Source organism: Agelaius phoeniceus (assembly GCF_051311805.1).
Source record: "Agelaius phoeniceus isolate bAgePho1 chromosome W unlocalized genomic scaffold, bAgePho1.hap1 SUPER_W_unloc_2, whole genome shotgun sequence".
Taxonomy (NCBI): domain Eukaryota; kingdom Metazoa; phylum Chordata; class Aves; order Passeriformes; family Icteridae; genus Agelaius; species Agelaius phoeniceus.
The window spans coordinates 9,136,727-9,153,540 of NW_027509867.1; the positions used below are offsets into that span (position 1 = coordinate 9,136,727).

The 16,814-nt window shown below is 52.2% G+C and overlaps 2 protein-coding genes across 2 annotated transcripts in view; one reads left to right on the top strand and one right to left on the bottom strand.

Annotated features, from left to right (window-relative positions):
* Positions 1-16,814, top strand: part of LOC143692713 (uncharacterized) — a 452,855-nt gene that overhangs the window by 233,389 nt on the left and 202,652 nt on the right. The window lies entirely within an intron of this gene.
* LOC143692608 (uncharacterized) lies at positions 1,507-5,540 on the bottom strand. Its single transcript, XM_077172858.1, has 3 exons — positions 5,419-5,540; positions 5,263-5,348; positions 1,507-2,405 (listed from the first exon to the last, which is right to left on the bottom strand). Exons 1-3 carry the CDS (start codon positions 5,538-5,540, stop codon positions 1,507-1,509), a joined length of 1,107 nt encoding a protein of 368 aa, XP_077028973.1.

Consider the following 16,814-nt stretch of genomic DNA (forward strand, 5'->3'; position numbering starts at 1 on the left):
CAGGAGCTTCTCTAATAAGTGTTGCCTGAAGCTCCCACTGTGCCCATGACAGGAGCCCCTGTGAGTGTCTGGTACATCCCGGCTCTTTGGCAGCCTGGGGACTCCTGGGATGTCACCGTGGAGCCCCCGTGAGTGCCTGTGACAGATGGGTGCCTTTGCAGCCCAAGGTGCCCTGGGATGTCACCATGGAATGGCTGTGACTGCCTCTGACCACAGGGCTCTTTACCATCCCCAGAAAGCCCTGGGAGGTCTCCATGGAGCCCCTGTCCCTGCCTGTGACATTCCAGCTCTGGAACTGCCTGGAGATTCTTGGAAAGTCCCCATGGAACCCCTCTGAGGGCCTCTGACAAATCTGATCCTTAGCAGGCTGTCGTAACGGCGGGAGAGATGCGACACACCATATGCGATGAATAGCAAATCTCGAAGTTTATTGAAAGCTTACACATTTTTATATTAGTGTTAATGAAGCTTATGCATATTGCAAAATCTGAGCTCATTATTGGTTAAAGAACACTATGATCAAACACACCTACTTCTATCTCTTAACAATTATTTTGCTTCTATGTGTACATTCTTCTAATTTCTCTACCTTGGGATAGCTACATTTTCTGGCAAGCAATTTTCTCCCCCGTCTTCCCGTTTTAGAGAAGGTCACTGTGACCTTCGTCAGTAATTGGGCACCGGTTGCTCAGTTCCCACCTTGTTTCTCTTACCCTTATCCATCGGTATCACATCGGAATGTCCTTTCTCAGCTAACCAATTATCCAAAAAGCTCTCTACAGCAGGCAACCATCACCAGCCCCCTGTTGCTATGGTCAGTTTCCATGGCAACCATCACCAGGCCCCTGTTGCTATGCTCAGTCCCTTGGCAGCTCCATGGAGACCCCATGCCAGGGGTGGTTGCCATGGCCACCAGGGCTGGCACCAGCTGGGATGCTCGCTTTCCACGGGCCGGGCTTCAGCAATGGGATTCCCCAATTTCCTGCTCCCGCTAAAACCGCGCTGCCCTCGCTGCCCTCCCGCCTCCTGTGGAAAGCACAAAAGGCAAAGATCCCGGGCTGGGAGTAGAACAATTTATTGGGAACAGGAACGAGATAAGGAACAAACAGGAACAGAAACAATATTGATAACAGAAGGGATAAGTAAAACTATTTACAGAGAAAACTACAACATCAACAACTAGTTCTTCCTGGCAATGTATTTCCTCCTGTCTGGAAAGGACACCTTCTCCCTGGGGAGAGAGAGAGAGAGAGTCCCTTTTCCGCCCCTGGCAATGACCTGAGGTGGGAGTGAATGTATTGACAGGGCCATGGCCAGACCATCATGTTCTCCAAGCCCACGTCAGGTCATTGGCAGGTGCAACAAAAGGTACAGGTGTCTTCCCAGCATGGATCACAGGGAACATGGATCACCAGGGCTCTTCCCAGCATGGGGTCTCCAATGGGGGATAAAGCTGGAGCAGTGCATTAAACTCTTCCTGCAGTTGGGGCATGTGCAGGGCTTCTTTTACTGGTGCCTCCATTGGTGTCTGCTCAAGTGAGAGCTGCTGGTGAAGCTCTTCCCACACTGGGGACACTCGTAGGGCCTCTCCCCAGTGTGGATGAGCTGGTGGGTGATGAGGGTGGAGTTGTGCTTGAAGCACTTCCCGCAGTTGGGGCAGAGGAAGGGCCTCTCATCCGTGTGAATGCGCTGGTGCTGGAGGAGCTGAGAGCTGCTGTGAAACCTCTTCCCACACTCAGGGCACTCATAGGGCTGCTCCCCTATGTGGATCATTTGGTGGATGATCATTTGGGTCTTCCTACTAAAGGTCATCCCACATTCCCCACAGTTGTATGGCCTTTCCCCAGTGTGGATCCTCTGGTGGCAGATCAAGAGAGACTTCTGCCTAAAGCTCTTCCCACATTCCCCATATTCATAGGGTCGTTCCCTGGTGTGGGTCTTCTGGTGGGAGATCAGGTTAGAGTTCTGGCTGAAGCTCATCCCACGTTCCCCACACTTGTAGGGCTTCTCCCCAGTGTGGATCCGCTGGTGCCTGATGAGGGTGGAGTTGCACTTGAAGCCCATCCCACAGTCAGGGCAGCAGAAGGGCCTCTCATCGGTGTGAATCTGCTGGTGCTGGAGGAGACTGGAGCTGGTCTGAAACCTCTTCTGACACTGAGGACACTCGTAGGGCCTCTCCCCAGTGTGGATGCGTTGGTGGTTGATGAGGGCAGAGCTGCAGCTGAAGCCCTTCCCACACTCCCCACACTCGTAGGGCCATTCCCCAGTGTGGATCATCTGGTGGCTGATCAGGGTGCTGCTCTGCATGAAGCTCTTCCCACACTCCAAGCACTTGTGGGGCTTCTCCCCATCGTGAAGCTGCCCATGGACCACCAGCTCTGAGCTCTGGCTGAAGCTCTGTCCACCTTCCTGGCTCAGGGTGGGTCTTTCCTCCTCAGAGTACCCTGGGCTGGGTTTTGATCCCCTCCTCCTGTGGGATCTCTGTAGCTTTTCTTCTCCCTTGGATTCCCGTGCCATGGAGTTTCTCAAAACAGCCACACACCCCTGTGATGTCACACAGGCTCCCTGTGATGTCACACAACTAACTCTATGATGTCACACAGCCCAGTTGATGTCTCTGCCTAGTCTGTGATGTCACACAGCCAGCTGTGGCTTGTCACACAGCCAACTCTATCATGTCACACCACCCCTGTGATTTCACACAGCCAACACTATGATGTCACACAGCCCCCTGTGATGTCACACAACCTTGGCTCAGTGCTGGGCAGCCCCGGCACTGTCCCAGCATTGGCCTCTCCCTCCTGCCCCGTCCCTCAGCCAGTGCTGCCCTTGGGGCGCTGGGCCTTGGCTTCCTCTTCTCCCTGGGCATCTCCTGCTGCCCGCCCAGGGTGTCCCGGGGAGCTACTGCCCCTGAGGCAGGGGCTCTGCTCTGCTGCCCTGGGCACCCCAGGGCTCCTGAAACACCCCATGGCCAGGGCGGGCCCAGAGTGTCACAATGTCCCCCTGGTTCCATCAGGCCCTGCAGTGTCACAGTGCTCCCTGTGCTCCCTGAGGCCTCACATCACCCAGCCCAGGCCATTGCCCTGGTTCCAGTCACTCCCAGTATGATCCCAGTGACTCCCAGTCTCACTGAGTATATCCCAGTTGATCCCAGCATGCTCCCAGTCACTCCCACTTCCAGTTGCTTCCAGCATGATTCCGGTTGCTCACAGCTACTCCAAATCACTCTCCAGTGCAGTTCCAGTTTCTCCCAGTATATCCCAGTTGTCTCCAACATTGTCCAAACTGCCCTCAGCATGCTCCTGGTCACTCCCAGTATGATCCCAGTCCCCCTCAATATCGTCTGAATTCCACCCAGTATGATCCCACTTGCCCCCACTTGCCCCAGTACAGTCCCAGTCACTGCCAGTATGATCTCACTGGCCCCCAGTATAGACACAGTCACTCCCAGTTGCCCCCGGTTGCTCCCAACATGGTCCCAGCTGTTCCCAGTGTCGTCCCCTCCAGTATCATTACAGACACTCCCAGTATATTCCAGTTGCTCATTCCCAGTCACCCCAGTTGCCCACAGGCCGATCTCACTCATTCCCAGTATATCCAAGTTGCCCCCAGCACTCACCCATCATTCCCAGTTGCTCCCAGTAGCCCTCAGTGTGCTCCCAGTTGCTCCCAGTATTTCCATGTCCGTGCTCCAAGTGCTGCTCCCAGCCCTGATCCGTGGGCATGGGAATGTCCCGCTCCCTTGCCAGGGCAGGGTCACACCTGAGCCAGGTGTGCAGGGCAGGACCTTGCCCTGACCCCAAGCACTGTCCCAGCTGCAGGATCTGCTTCCCATCGGCTCTTCCTCCTGCAGCCCTGAGCCCAGCTTGATGCTGAACAGAGGGGCTGGGCTGGGGTCATCCCCCAGTGGGGGCTGTGCACCCCCTCTGCCCCCTCCCCAAATTCCCTCTGGGGGAGCAGGAGCTGGGGCAGGAGCCCTGTGGGCAGGGACAAGGAGGTGACACCAGGATGGGACGGTCACACATGCTCTAGGGGGGGGTCACACACAGTCCCTGAGGACCCCCCCTCACCTTCTCCTGCAGCACCAGGAGGATGAACCCCAACATGGAGCCCCTGACCCCTGGCAGTATCTCGTGGGGTGGGGTCTGGTGGCTGCTTTGGGGGTCTGGGGGGTCACGACCACCCAAAAACCCCCTCCCAACCCTACAGCTACTCCCAGTCCCCTCGCACCACCCCACAGCTCCTGGCCAGGACACCCCCAACCACTCCCTGCAACGCAAATGTCCCCAAAAACCACAAAACCCCTTCCCATCTCCCCTAAGTCCCACCCAAATTCTCTCCATAACACACAGCCCTGCCAACACACACAAATCCTCACAAACCTCCCAGAAGGCCCCCAAACCCTCTCCCAGCAAGACAAATTCTCCCAAGAGCCACAAGAGCCTCTCTCAGTCCCCACAGGAGTCCCTAAAACCCCTCCCACCTCCCATGGCACTGAGCAGGAGAGGTTGGTGGACAGGAACATCCCCAGCCAGGAGCAGCTTGGCACTTCAGCAGTGATTTGGGCACTTTGAGGGAACACCCCAAATGGGGGGACCCAGGCCAGGAACTGGGACAGACAACCAGAATTCCTGGAGAACAGATGGAGTCAGGTGAACACATTCTACCGACATATGTATGAGGTTGTGGCCATGTCCCCTGGTTTTGACAGCCTCAGAACACCCAAATCCTCTCAAATATTCCATTGAACCAAGCCCAAATTCACCCCCAAATCCCAGTAAATGGTGCAGCTTTAGATCTCTTTGTTTAATTTCTTTATTTTCACCCCAGATTTGGTTGTTTAGAGAGGGTGAAAATGGAAATTATTTCGATGGAAAAGACCTCCAAGATCATGCAGCACTGCTTGATGCCACCAGAAGAAACAATTGAACAGAGCAGGTGAGATTTTTTGGGGTGTAAATTCAAAAAATCACTTCTTCCCAATCAATTTCCAGTTTAGATCAGAGTCCTGATGGATGTTCCTGCTGCTGTGTTCATCCAGGGGATCCAGGAGGACATGGATAAGCAGCCAGGTGTCTCCTCAGCAGGGATCACTGGGAACATGGATCACCAGGGCTCTGACCAACATGGGTCCTCCCATAGGGATGGAGCTGGGGCAGCGCACTAAGCTCTTCCTACAGTTGGGGCACTCACAGGGCTTCCCTTACCGGTGCCTCCATTGGTGTCTGGTCAAGTGAGAGCTCTGGGTGAAGCTCTTCCCACACTGGGGACACTCGTAGGGCCTCTCCCCAGTGTGGATGTGCTTGTGCCTGACAAGACTGAAGTTTTGCTTGAAGCTCTTCTCGCAGCTGGGGCAGTGGAAGAGCCTCTCATCCATGTTGGAGGAGATCGGAGCTGGTCTGAAACCTCCTCTGACACTCAGGACACTCGTAGGGCCTCTCCCCAGTGTGGATGCGTTGATGGGTAAAGAGGGTGGATCTGCAGCTGAAGCCCTTCCCGCACTCCCCACACTCATAGGGCCATTTCCCGGTGTGGATCATCTGTAGCACATCAGGGTACTGCTGCAGCCGAAGCTCTTCCCACTCTCCAAGCACTTACAGGGCTTCTCCCCATCATGAAACTGCTCATGGATGAACAGCTCTGAGCTCTGGCTGAAGCTCTGCCCACCTTCCTGGCTCAGGGTGGGTCTTTCCGCCTGTCTGGATTGTCAAGCAAATTGTATTCTATTTGCCATCTGTATGGCAGTTGTCTTCTGTTAAGTGGGCAGTTTTCCTTACCTCTTCCACAACCACTCCTCCCTCCTGGGAGACATCTGCTGATAACAGCTATTGAATGTCACTGCATGATTGATAAGAACTACGGCATCCCATTGGGAGATGCTCCGCCCAGAGGGAAGAGCCAAGCATTCTACCCATATATAATCTGGAAATTCTGGAACACCAGCACGGCTTCTCCACTGGATTTCCCAGAGGAACAGCTGCTCTCTTCTTCCGTTGGATCTTCAAAGGAAGACCACACCCTTTTCTACCGGATCCCTGCTCCAGCAGAAACACACCTGATGCTCCAGGAGGGCTGCAGCCACGTTTCCAATTAGACTGCTAACAACACCCTGACCAACATGGTGTCAGGTTGTGTTCTGACTCTGTCAGTGCTGATTTACTTTACTGAATAGTTTATTTTATCTTTATATTTTCTTCCCTATTAAAGAACTGTTATTCCCTGCTCCCATACTTTTTTTGCCTGAGAGCCCCTGAATTTAAAATTTAGAGCAATTTGATAGGGCGGTTTAACATTTTCCATTTCAGAGGAGGCTCCTGCCTTCCTTATCAGACACCTGCCTTTCCAAACCTAGACAGCTATGATATCACAGAGTAGCAGGCTATGACATGATGGCATGGTTGTATGACATCAGAGAGGGGGCTGTGAGGTCAAAGTGTGTGCTGTGACATTACAGAGTGGCAGTATGATATCACAAAGAGGAGTTTGTGACATTGGAGAGTGGGTTGTGACATCAAAGATCTGGCTGTGACATCATAGAGTAGGGTGTGAGGCCATAGAGCAGATCCTGCCATCATAGAGGGGTGCTCTGTGACATCAGAGTGGGTTGTGACATCACCAGGTGGCTGTGTAACATCATAGAGCAGGCTGTGACATCACAGAACACACAGAGACATCACATGGTGACTTTGTGACATCACAGCAGTGCTGTATGACATAACAGGGTGACATCATGGAATTGGCTCTGTGACATCACAGAGGCTGTATGACATCACACGGGGGCAGTGTGACATCACAGGGGCTGTGTGACATCACAGGGTCTGTGTGAGGTCACTGGGGAGGTCACTCTGCCCCAGCCCCCTCTCAGTTCCCCCCAGAGCAGTCCAACCCTGCTCGTGCACAGCGGGGTCCCCTGTCCCCCCGGGTCCCCCCGCCCCCGGCGCCGCAGCCTCCCCCAGAGGATGTTCCACGAGATAGACCCCAGAGCCTGACACGGGGACGGGGGCCGGGGCCCTGGGGGTGGCACAGGGGGACAGGGACCTCCCGGCAGTGTCCCCGTGTCCCCCAGGGCCAGAGCTTGGGCCAGGGCTCCTTCACCCTGGTACCAACGAGGCCTTGAGAGCCCTGAAAAAATCCCCAGCAAGGGATCAGCAAAAAACAGATTTAATATTAAGGGACAGCAGCACAAAGTTCCTTGGCAAGAGTCACTCTGCTCCTGACTGGAGACTTCAGGCACACCAAGGAAACAAAGCAACAACAAAACCAAACAGAATCCAGGCAATCAAACCAGAAATGAACAGAGAACTGTCTCTGTGTGTGTGTGTGTGAGGCAAGGACAGTGAGGGCAAGGATAAAAGGAATACAGCCTATGGCTTAACAGAGCCCAAACTTAACTGGACTTAACTTACACCTTAACTGATACCTTAAATGTCACAATTAACCAAAACCAGCACTTAAAAGTATTTAACCTAACTTATAACCTATGACTTTTCAATTTAACAGAGGATTAGCATTTAACAGAATTTAACTCAGCTTATAACTTATATTAAACATAACAACTTAGCAAAAGAGGAACTCTTACCAGCATTTAACATCACTTAGACCTTGTGATTTAACCTTACCTACAGGCCTGAATGACTCAGTTATCCAAAGCACTCAAACCCCTCAGAGAGCAGCATTTCTGCCACATTTCCCCAGCACAGGCACTCCTGTGTGCACACAGACACAAAGAGTCAGTGCAAGGCACCTGGGAGAAATTCCCCTGAGGGCAGGAAATGCTCCCTGTGGATCCTTTGGCATCTCCCCAGTGTGTGAAGGGTTGAGCCTGGAGGAGTGGGGAGACTGGCCCAGGCTCCGTCGTTGTTGGGGATCCCCGAGTGCAGCAAACGGGAGAGTTCCCGGCTGGGAGAGGCCCCACTCAGAGGGAGTCGCTGGCCCAGGAGAGCTCCAAGGGCTCCTTTTGGAGCGCTGTTTGCAGGGCCCCAATAGAGGGGCTTCAGTCCCACCAATGGTTCATCCTGGCCACACTTGGCACCAACAGCTTTCTTTGGCAGGGTGAGAACAGGGATGTTGTGCCACGGAGGGAACAAAAGCAGTTCCCAGGGCTGCTCCTCCAGAAAGCAGGAGCTGGTTGGGCAGCAGCAGTGCCTGGAGCAGACAGTGTTTGTGATGAGCTGCAGAGGAGCTGAGCCCAGGGGCTGTTGGCCAAGGCCGAGCCCCAAGGAGCATTTCTCAGCTGGCAGGGCGGCCTGAGAAGGGGAGGGGGGAATGCAGCAGCACAGGGCCCATGGAACCAAGGAACCATTGTGACCCTGGGGATCCCCGCAGAACCAAGAGGACCATTGTGATACTGTGGGGCCTCCTGAAACCAAGAGGCCTTTGTGACACTGCAGGGCTGCATGGGACCAAAAGTCCATTGTGACATTGCTGGGCCTGATGTCATCAGTGGTCCATTGTGACACTGTGGAACCAAAGGAGACCATTGGGTCACCACAAACCCCCAGGGTCCAAAGGTCCATTGTGACATTGCAGGGCTCATGGAATACAGGAGTCATGTGGCACAGTGGGGCCTGGGGAACTACTGAGACCATTGTGACACTGCAAGGCCCCATGGAATTGTTGGGACCATTGTGACACTGCAGGGCCTTCTGGAATCTAGGGGCCACTGTGACCCTGTGGGACCCCATGGAACCAAGTCACCATTAGGGCACTGTGGGGCCTCATGGATCCAAGGCATCATTGTGACACTGTGGGGTCCCACAAAACCAAGGGAACACAGAACAGGTCTGGCTGATTTGGCCCCCCAGGGGCTTCCTGACTGGTCCAGCTGACCTTGGCATGTTGAGGGTCTCTTCTCATCTGCTGCTGAAACATTGGGGCTCTGTACTTTCCTTCCTATGGAAAAGAACTGTCCTTCTTCTCCCGGCACCCATTGCCAGAATTGGAATTTCACTTCCAAATTTCCTTCTATCCAGGGAGTGTTCCAATAGGAATATTGCCAGAACAAGTCTGGCTGGCAATGGTTTCACAAGGGTCACCTCTCATCTGTCCCCAAAACACTGGGGAAGACTCCATGCTCCCCTTCCTATGGGAAGGAACTGTCCTGCTTCTCCAGGCACCCCTGGGTGAGATTGGGCTTCCATCTCCACAATTCCCTCAATCCAAAGACTGCTCCCAGACAAAATCTGCCATTCCTGACAAGTCTGAATGGCCTTGGCCTAGTGAGGCTCTCACATGTCTTCCAAACACTGGGGCTCTGTACTTTCCTTCCTATGGAAAAGAACTGTCCTTCTCAAACAGGTGCTCATATCCAGAAATGGGGTTCCACATCCAACATTGCCTGTTGGGACAGACTGGAGGAGATTGTTGGCTCGAAACATTTCATGTGTGGGGGAGAAAGGGGCAGGTCCAGCCTTGCCCTGCCCCGTTACCCCTGCCATGCCCTGGAACTCCAATCCCCCCAGAGCCTCTATCCCAGCCCAGCAGTGGCTGCCAGTCCCTGGCACAGCACAGGCAATGCTCCACAGCCACCTCTGCAGCCCCAGCCCAGCTCCTGAGGGACCAAATGAGCCCAAGCCCCACCTGGGGGAAGGGCCCAGGGAGACCAAGGGGTATTGAAGGCTGACCACAAGGCAAGCACACATCTTGACCCTACCTCCTCTTGGAATTTCTATCTGAACAGTGCTGGAATCCAGGAGTTGGTAGCTGTGTCTGTTTCGGGATCGTTAGCTTGTCAGAGTGACCCCGAGAAAAGTTTGAAAGTCTCTTTTCCCAGCCTGGCGCTTGAAGAAGAAGTCAGAGCTCTTCATTTCTTGGTCTCAAGGTTATTTTACCTTATCTATAAAAAATTTTCTTCTGCCCTGCCAAGGTCCGATCAGCAGGACAGTCTGAGGCATTCTGCCTGCCCCCGGGGTGGTGTTATGTCTTTATACTAAAAACTACGTGTACAATGTTTACAATTACTTTCCAATACCTTTCACCTATGTTAGACTGTGAGCTTCTACTCGAAACCAATCTCTAAGTGCCAACATCACAGCAGAAAATGGAGGCCAAGAAGAAGAAGGAGAAAATACCCAGTTCCAAGTTCCCTCCATGTTGCCTCCTGGACCCCCATACCAAAAACCCTAAAATCTACTTTTCCGCCCCATGATAACTTCACTAATATTCTACTTAAACTGTTGTGGCTTGCTGATTTTCATACAAGGTTGGTAATTTGCTCCACAGGTCATAATCAAAACCACAGGTGTTTTGGGCTCTGTGCCACGGTCTCTGAGACCCCTGGCAGGGGTCTTGGCTGCTCAGGACAGCCAGGGGTATATTCAGGGTCCTGACATGTGTGCACTTCTTTAAATCATATTTTCTCTCTTTCTGTGTCTACTTCTATATATGTTCTCTTGGACATTTTGTTTAACTTTAAATTGAACAGGCTTAGAGTTTGTGAAGTGGAATGGGCCAAGAAAATGCTGTGATAGGTGTTTTTTGTTGATTGAATGTCATATTAAAACTTTTGCCAAAGCTTCTCTGATTTTCTGAAGTTCCAAGTAAAGTTTCTGTTTTGTTGTTTTGAGCTCCTAAAAATCTCTTATTGATATTTCTTAGTGCATCTAACTTAGAGTACACAAACAACTTGAATTCCTTTTAAATGTCTCCTTGAGAGCATTTTTTAGTGGATGTGAGTCAGGGCTTGTGTGTGCTGCTTGGCCCAGCCCAGGCAGGGCTTTCCCAGCCACATTCCACACTCCATTGCCCAACTGGAGCCGCTGGTGCCTCTGAGTTGTGCTGCCCCAGCCCCAGGGACGCTCTCCTTGTCTGCCCATTCCCCCATGGTCTCTGGGCAGGGATGGCCTCACTGGGGGCTGCTGACATCCTCAGCAACTTGGAGGCTGCTGCTGAATTTCCCTGCTCCAGAGGCTTGTTCAGCCTTCAGCTCTTCAGTGCAGGAATTCAGTGTCCCAGGGCTCATGAACATTCAGAACACCTGAACAAGCCAAGCCTCTGGGAATCATTTGATTTATTTTTCCAAATCACTTGTTCAGCCTTCAGCTCTTCAGTGCAGGGATTCAGTGTCCCATGGCTCATTAACATTCAGAACACCTTAACAGGCCAAGCCTCAGGGAATAATTTGATTTAATTTTCCAAATCACTTGTTCAGCCTTCAGCTCTTCAGTGCAGGGATTCAGTGTCCCATGGCTCATTAACATTCTGTCATGGTTTGACACTGGCACAATGCCAGTGCCCCCATGAGGGATGCCCTCTCCCTGGTTTCTGCTGTGAGATGTGACCAGGAATAAGCAAAGCAGGCTCCTACTTGGAAATGAAGATAACAAAACTTTATTAACTACGCTACAACTATATATAAAAAGGAACACACACAGGGAAGATGAAAACCTTACAAATACATTTTCTCCTCCCCCCACCAAATTTCCAATACAATACATCTATTCCTTAAATCACCAACTCTTGGTCCAGCACCACCCTTCAGACAATCAATCCTCAGTTCATCAAGAGGAGAGGAGTCCTTCTTGTACCATGGGCTTCCCCTGGAAACACAGCTGAAGCCTCGTGTGTTTCCGTGTCACTCATGGCACTGCCCGGAGTACATCTGCCGTTGTGACCTCTTCCTTTCATGTCCAGTGCTCTCACCACTGAACACGGATCAGAGCTGCTTCTAGGGTTGTCTTTTTAAGGATGCTTTGTCCCGATCCAAAAAAGGCACAGTCTCTCCTTTGGGACACCTGTCCCCACAATCTCTCCTTTGGGACACCTGTCCCCCCCATATTTTTTCACCCCCTGGGGCCGAGGGGCACCAACACTGAACCCTCTTGGTTCTGTGGCCATTGCCTCCCCCTAGAATGCAGTCTCTGTGTCACAAGGAACATGGTTCTGTCCATGGCTGTACAAAAAGAATCCAGCAAAAGCCACTCCTTCATCTCTTCCCACTAAGATTCTTCTCTATTCTTCCACTCTCTCACTCGCCCAGATCTCTCTCACAATTGCACATTTCCTTCCTCATCTTCCCCTCTATCTCTTTTCTGGGAGAGGTCAATGTTCTGTAAAGTTCTCATTCTCCGAAAAGGGGTTAAAAGCTCCTACAAGCGGCCGGCTGAACCCCCCCCTTCTTCTCCGTCCCAGCCGTGCTGCCGGCACAGGCCCATGTTTATCCAGTTTCAAGGTTACAGTCCCAGGCAGCGGCTCTCTCTTTCTTTCTCTGTCTCTCTCTGTGTCTCTCAGGGGGGGCTGCCCGATGGCTCCCGGTCTCTCTCTCTCTTCCACCCTTCCACCCCCGGGCTCAGGCCTACCTCTCCTGGCCACATGGCTTTCCCCTCCCCCTGCCCAGCCAGCAGCTGGGCTGGGCCGGGGCAGAGACCCGAACTCTTTCCCGCTGGAAACCCAAGAGAGCCTCCCAGGGGAGAGCTCTGCTTTTAACCCCGTGTTCTCAGAGGCGGATCCAATGCCCTAATGGCCAGGTTAGATGCCAGTATTAAAATCTGAATATCCATTGGCCCACCCACAGCATCCCAAAAACCACATTTCCTGTCAAACCACCACAATCCCCTCTACCTTTGCCACTGACATTCAGTCTAATAATTAATGACCACCTTCCTTGAGGTGTTTCCAGCTCTTCTGTTTAAATGGCCATGTCTAAGGACATCTCTTCACTGGATATGCTGAATCTATGTCCTTCCTGCTGCTCACAGATTTCCTCCTCCAGATGCTCTCTGGTCATTTGAGCGCCTCTCAACTGACTGGTTCCATGCTTTGAACTTCAGGGAGTGGCCAAATCTTTCAAGTTAAAAAAAACCATGAATTGAGTATCTCAGTGTGGTTATACCTATCACAGAATTTCCATTTCTTATGTTTTTGCTTAAAAACTATTCCTGTTCAGAAAGCCGTTGGGGACGGTGGACATGTCAGATGCTGCTGGGACATCCCAGAGAGCTGAGGGAAGAGCTGTGATGGTTCTTAAGCTGATCAAATGTTCAACTTGTGTTTGTTGGCAAGAAACCTTTCTGTGCCTCTGAGTGTCACCAGGTCCTGAGCCCAAAGGACACAAACCTGATGAGTTGTGGTTCCCACTGCAGGGGCTGCACTTGGACCTTGGCTCTGCACAGGAGAGCTCTTCATCCCCTTTCTCTCTTTTCCTCCCTCTGGGCATGGAGGGAGCTCCTGACTTCAGCCAGTGACTCGTGTGTGCAAAGAGCAAATCTGGGCAGAATCGGGGCAGGGAAGGTTTGGGGGGACCTTGGGACCTGTGCTGGGCACAGAAGGTGTTTTCCATTGCTCTGAGACTGTCTGCTGTGCAAAGTGGATTTAATATCCAGCAGAGGAATGACTTTGGCATTTGATGGAGCTGTGCCTCCCCTTGGCTTTGTTGGCTGACAAGAAATGAACATCCCTCTGTGTCTCGGGCAGCTCCTTCTGCAAGGAAAGCAGGTGGGAGTTGGAGCCAAGAAGCTGAAAGCTGCAGGTGCAGCCTGGGCTGGAGGGAGCTCAGCTTTGCACAAGGCTGCTCTGAGTGCCAGGGCTTGGATGGGGGAAATGGTGGGCTGGGGGTAGGGACAGAGTCTGATTGATTGTCAGACGTGAAGGGTCTTGATTTTCATATCTATTCCAACTGCATGAGGAGGTACTTGGATTCAGTGTCAATTGGAGACAGCACATATCGATTTATAAACAGGAAAAAATCCTTAACAGGACCTAAAAAATCTTTTCTCACTGTCTTTTTAAATATCATGTATTCAGTTTAAATACACTACTGAGATCTACTTAACCACAAAGGATTTGAAAATTAAAATCAAATGATTCCCAGAGGCTTGGCTTGTTCAGGTGTTCTGAATGTTCATGAGCCCTGGGACACTGAATTCCTGCACTGAAGAGCTGAAGGCTGAACAAGCCTCTGGAGCAGGGAAATTCAGCAGCAGCCTCCAAGTTGCTGAGGATGTCAGCAGCCCCCAGTGAGGCCATCCCTGCCCAGAGACCATGGGGGAATGGGCAGACAAGGAGAGCGTCCCTGGGGCTGGGGCAGCACAACTCAGAGGCAGCAGCGGCTCCAGCTGGGCAATGGAGTGTGGAATGTGGCTGGGAAAGCCCTGCCTGGGCTGGGCCAAGCAGGACACACAAGCCCTGACTCCCATCCCCCAAACAACTCTCTCAATGAGACATTTAAAAGGAATTTACAGTTGTTTGTGTCCTCTGACTTGGATATGCTGGAGAAATACCAACAAAGGATTGTCAGGAGCTCAAAGCAACAAAACAGACTTTACTGGCAAATTTAGAAAATCAGAGAAACTTTGGCAAAAGGTTTAATACAACATTCAATCAACACAAAACACTTCTCAAAGCATTAACTTGGCCCATTCAACTTCACAAACTCGTAGCTTGTTCAATTTTAAGTTAGTCAAAATTTGCAAGGGGACAAAAATAGAAGAAGACACAGGAAGAGAGAAAAATGTGAGATAGAGAAGCACACACACAGCTACAAACTCCTGGTTTCCAGCGCAGTTCAGATGGAAATTCCAAGAGGATACAGGATAAGATGTGTGCTTGCCTTGTGGTCAGCCTTCAATACCCCTTGGTCTCCCTGGGCCCTTCCCCCAGGTGGGGCTTGGGCTCATTTGGTCCCTCAGGAGCTGGGCTGGGGGCTGCAGAGGTGGCTGTGGAGCATTGCCTGTGCTGTGCCAGGGACTGGCAGCCACTGCTGGGCTGGGATAGAGGCTCTGGGGGGATTGGGGTTCCAGGGCAGGGCAGTGCTGGGCTTCCAGGGCAGGGCAAGGCTGGACCTGCCCCTTCCTCCTCCACACATGAAATGTTTCCAGCCAACAATCTCCTCCAGTCTATTGCAATAAGAAATGTTGGAGGTGAAATCCCATACCAGGCCATGGGCACCTGGCTGCGAAGGGCAGTTCTTTTCCATAGGAAGGAAAGCAGGGAGTCTCAGTTTTTAGAAGGCAGGTGAGAGTCTCACAAGGCCAAGGCCAGCCAGACTTTTCAGGATGGCAGATGTTCTTTGGGAGCAGTCTTTGGATATAGGGAATTTGGAGGTGGAACCCCAATCTCGGCCATGGGTTCCTGGAGAAGCAGGACAATTCCTTCCCATAGGAAGGAAAGCATGGAGCCTTCCCCACACTTTTGGGGACAGATGGGAAGTGACCGTTGTAATACCCCTGCAACACAGACTTGTCCTGGCAATATTCCTATGGGGACAATCCTTGGATAGAAGGAAATTTGGGGATGAAATCCCAATTCTGGCCATGGGTGCTTGGAGGAAAAGGACAGTTCTTTTCCATCGGAAGGAAAGCACAGAGCACCAGTGTTTCAATAGCAGATGAGAAGAGACCCTCAACATGCCAAGGTCAGCTGGACCAGTCAGGCAGTCCATGGGAGGCTAAACCAGCCAGACCTGTTCCATGTTCCCTTGCTTTTATGAGGCCCTGCAATATCACCATGGTCCCTTTGGTTCCATGGGGCCCCTCAGCATCCTAATGACGCTTTGCTTCCATGGGGTCCAGCAGTGTCACAATGGACCTTTGGTTCAATGGGGGTCTCACAGTTTCACAGTGGCCCCTAGGTTCCATGAGGCCCTGCAGTGTCGCAATGGTCCCAATGATTCCATGAGGCCCCACAGTGTCACAATGGTCCCTTGGTCTCACAGGGCCCCACAGTGTCACAATGGTCCCTTGGTTCCATGGGCCCTGTGCTGTTGCATTCCCCCCTCCCCTTCTCAGGCTGCCCTGCCAGCTGAGAAATGCTCCTTGGGGCTTGGCCTTGGCCAACAGCCCCTGGGCTCAGCTCCTCTGCAGCTCATCACAAACACTGTCTGCTCCAGGCACTGCTGCTGCCCAACCAGCTCCTGCTTTCTGGAGGAGCAGCCCTGGGAACTGCTTTTGTTCCCTCCGTGGCACAACATCCCTGTTCTCACCCTGCCAAAGAAAGCTGTTGGTGCCAAGTGCGGCCAGGATGAAACATTGCCAGTAGGTAAGGTTAAGTCAAAAGGTCTATGTGAAGTTAAATGCTGCTAAGAGTTGTTCTTTTGCTAAGTTGTTATGTTTAATATAAGTTAAAGGCTGAGTTAAATACTGTTAAATGTTATTCCTCTGTTAAATTGCATAGGCATAGGTTATAATTTAGCTTAAATACTGTTAGCCGCTGGTTTTGGCTAAATTGTGATATTTAAGGTATCAGTTAAGGTTAAGGTATAAGTTAAGTCCCGTTAAGTTTGAGCTCTGTTATGCTTTTGCACCGTGTTCCTTTCATCCTTGCTCTCACTGTCCTTGTGTCACACACACACACACAGGGACAGTTCTCGGCTCATTTCTGGTTTGATTGCCTGGATTTGGTTTGGTTTTGTCGTTGCTTTGTTTCCTTGGTGTGCCTGAAGTGTCCAGTCAGGAGCAGAGTGACTCTTGCCAAGGAACTTTTTGGGGCTGTTGCTTAATATTAAATCTGGTTTTTGCTGCTCCCTTGCTGGGGATTTTTTCAGCGCTCTCAAGGCCTCGTTGGTACCAGGGTGAAGGAGCCCTGGCCCAGGCTCTGGCCCTGGGGGACACGGGGACGCTGCCGGGGGGTCCCTGTCCCCCTGTGCCACCCCCAGGGCCCCAGCCCCCCGTCCCCGTGTCAGGCTCTGGGGTCGATCTCGTGGAACATCCTCTGGGGGAGGCTGCGGCGCCGGGAGCGGGGGGACCCGGGGGGACAGGGGACCCCGCTGTGCACGAGCAGGGTTGGACTGCTCTGGGGGGAACTGTGAGGGGGGCCGGGGCAGAGTGACCTCCCCAGGGACCTCACACAGCATCCTGTGGTGTCACACAGCCTCCTCTGAT

What these genes read in the sequence shown, in the direction of transcription:
- LOC143692608 (XM_077172858.1), bottom strand. Translation starts at nt 5,540, where the DNA reads ATGATCCACACCGGGAAATGGCCCTATGAGTGTGGGGAGTGCGGGAAG. An exon ending in AGGCCCTACGAGTGTCCTGA is followed by an intron (nt 5,349 to 5,418) that starts GTGTCAGAGGAG and finishes CCACTGCCCCAG; the next exon opens with CTGCGAGAAGAGCTTCAAGC. An exon ending in GCCCTACGAGTGTCCCCAGT is followed by an intron (nt 2,406 to 5,262) that starts GTGGGAAGAGCT and finishes TGAGCCAGGAAG; the next exon opens with GTGGACAGAGCTTCAGCCAG.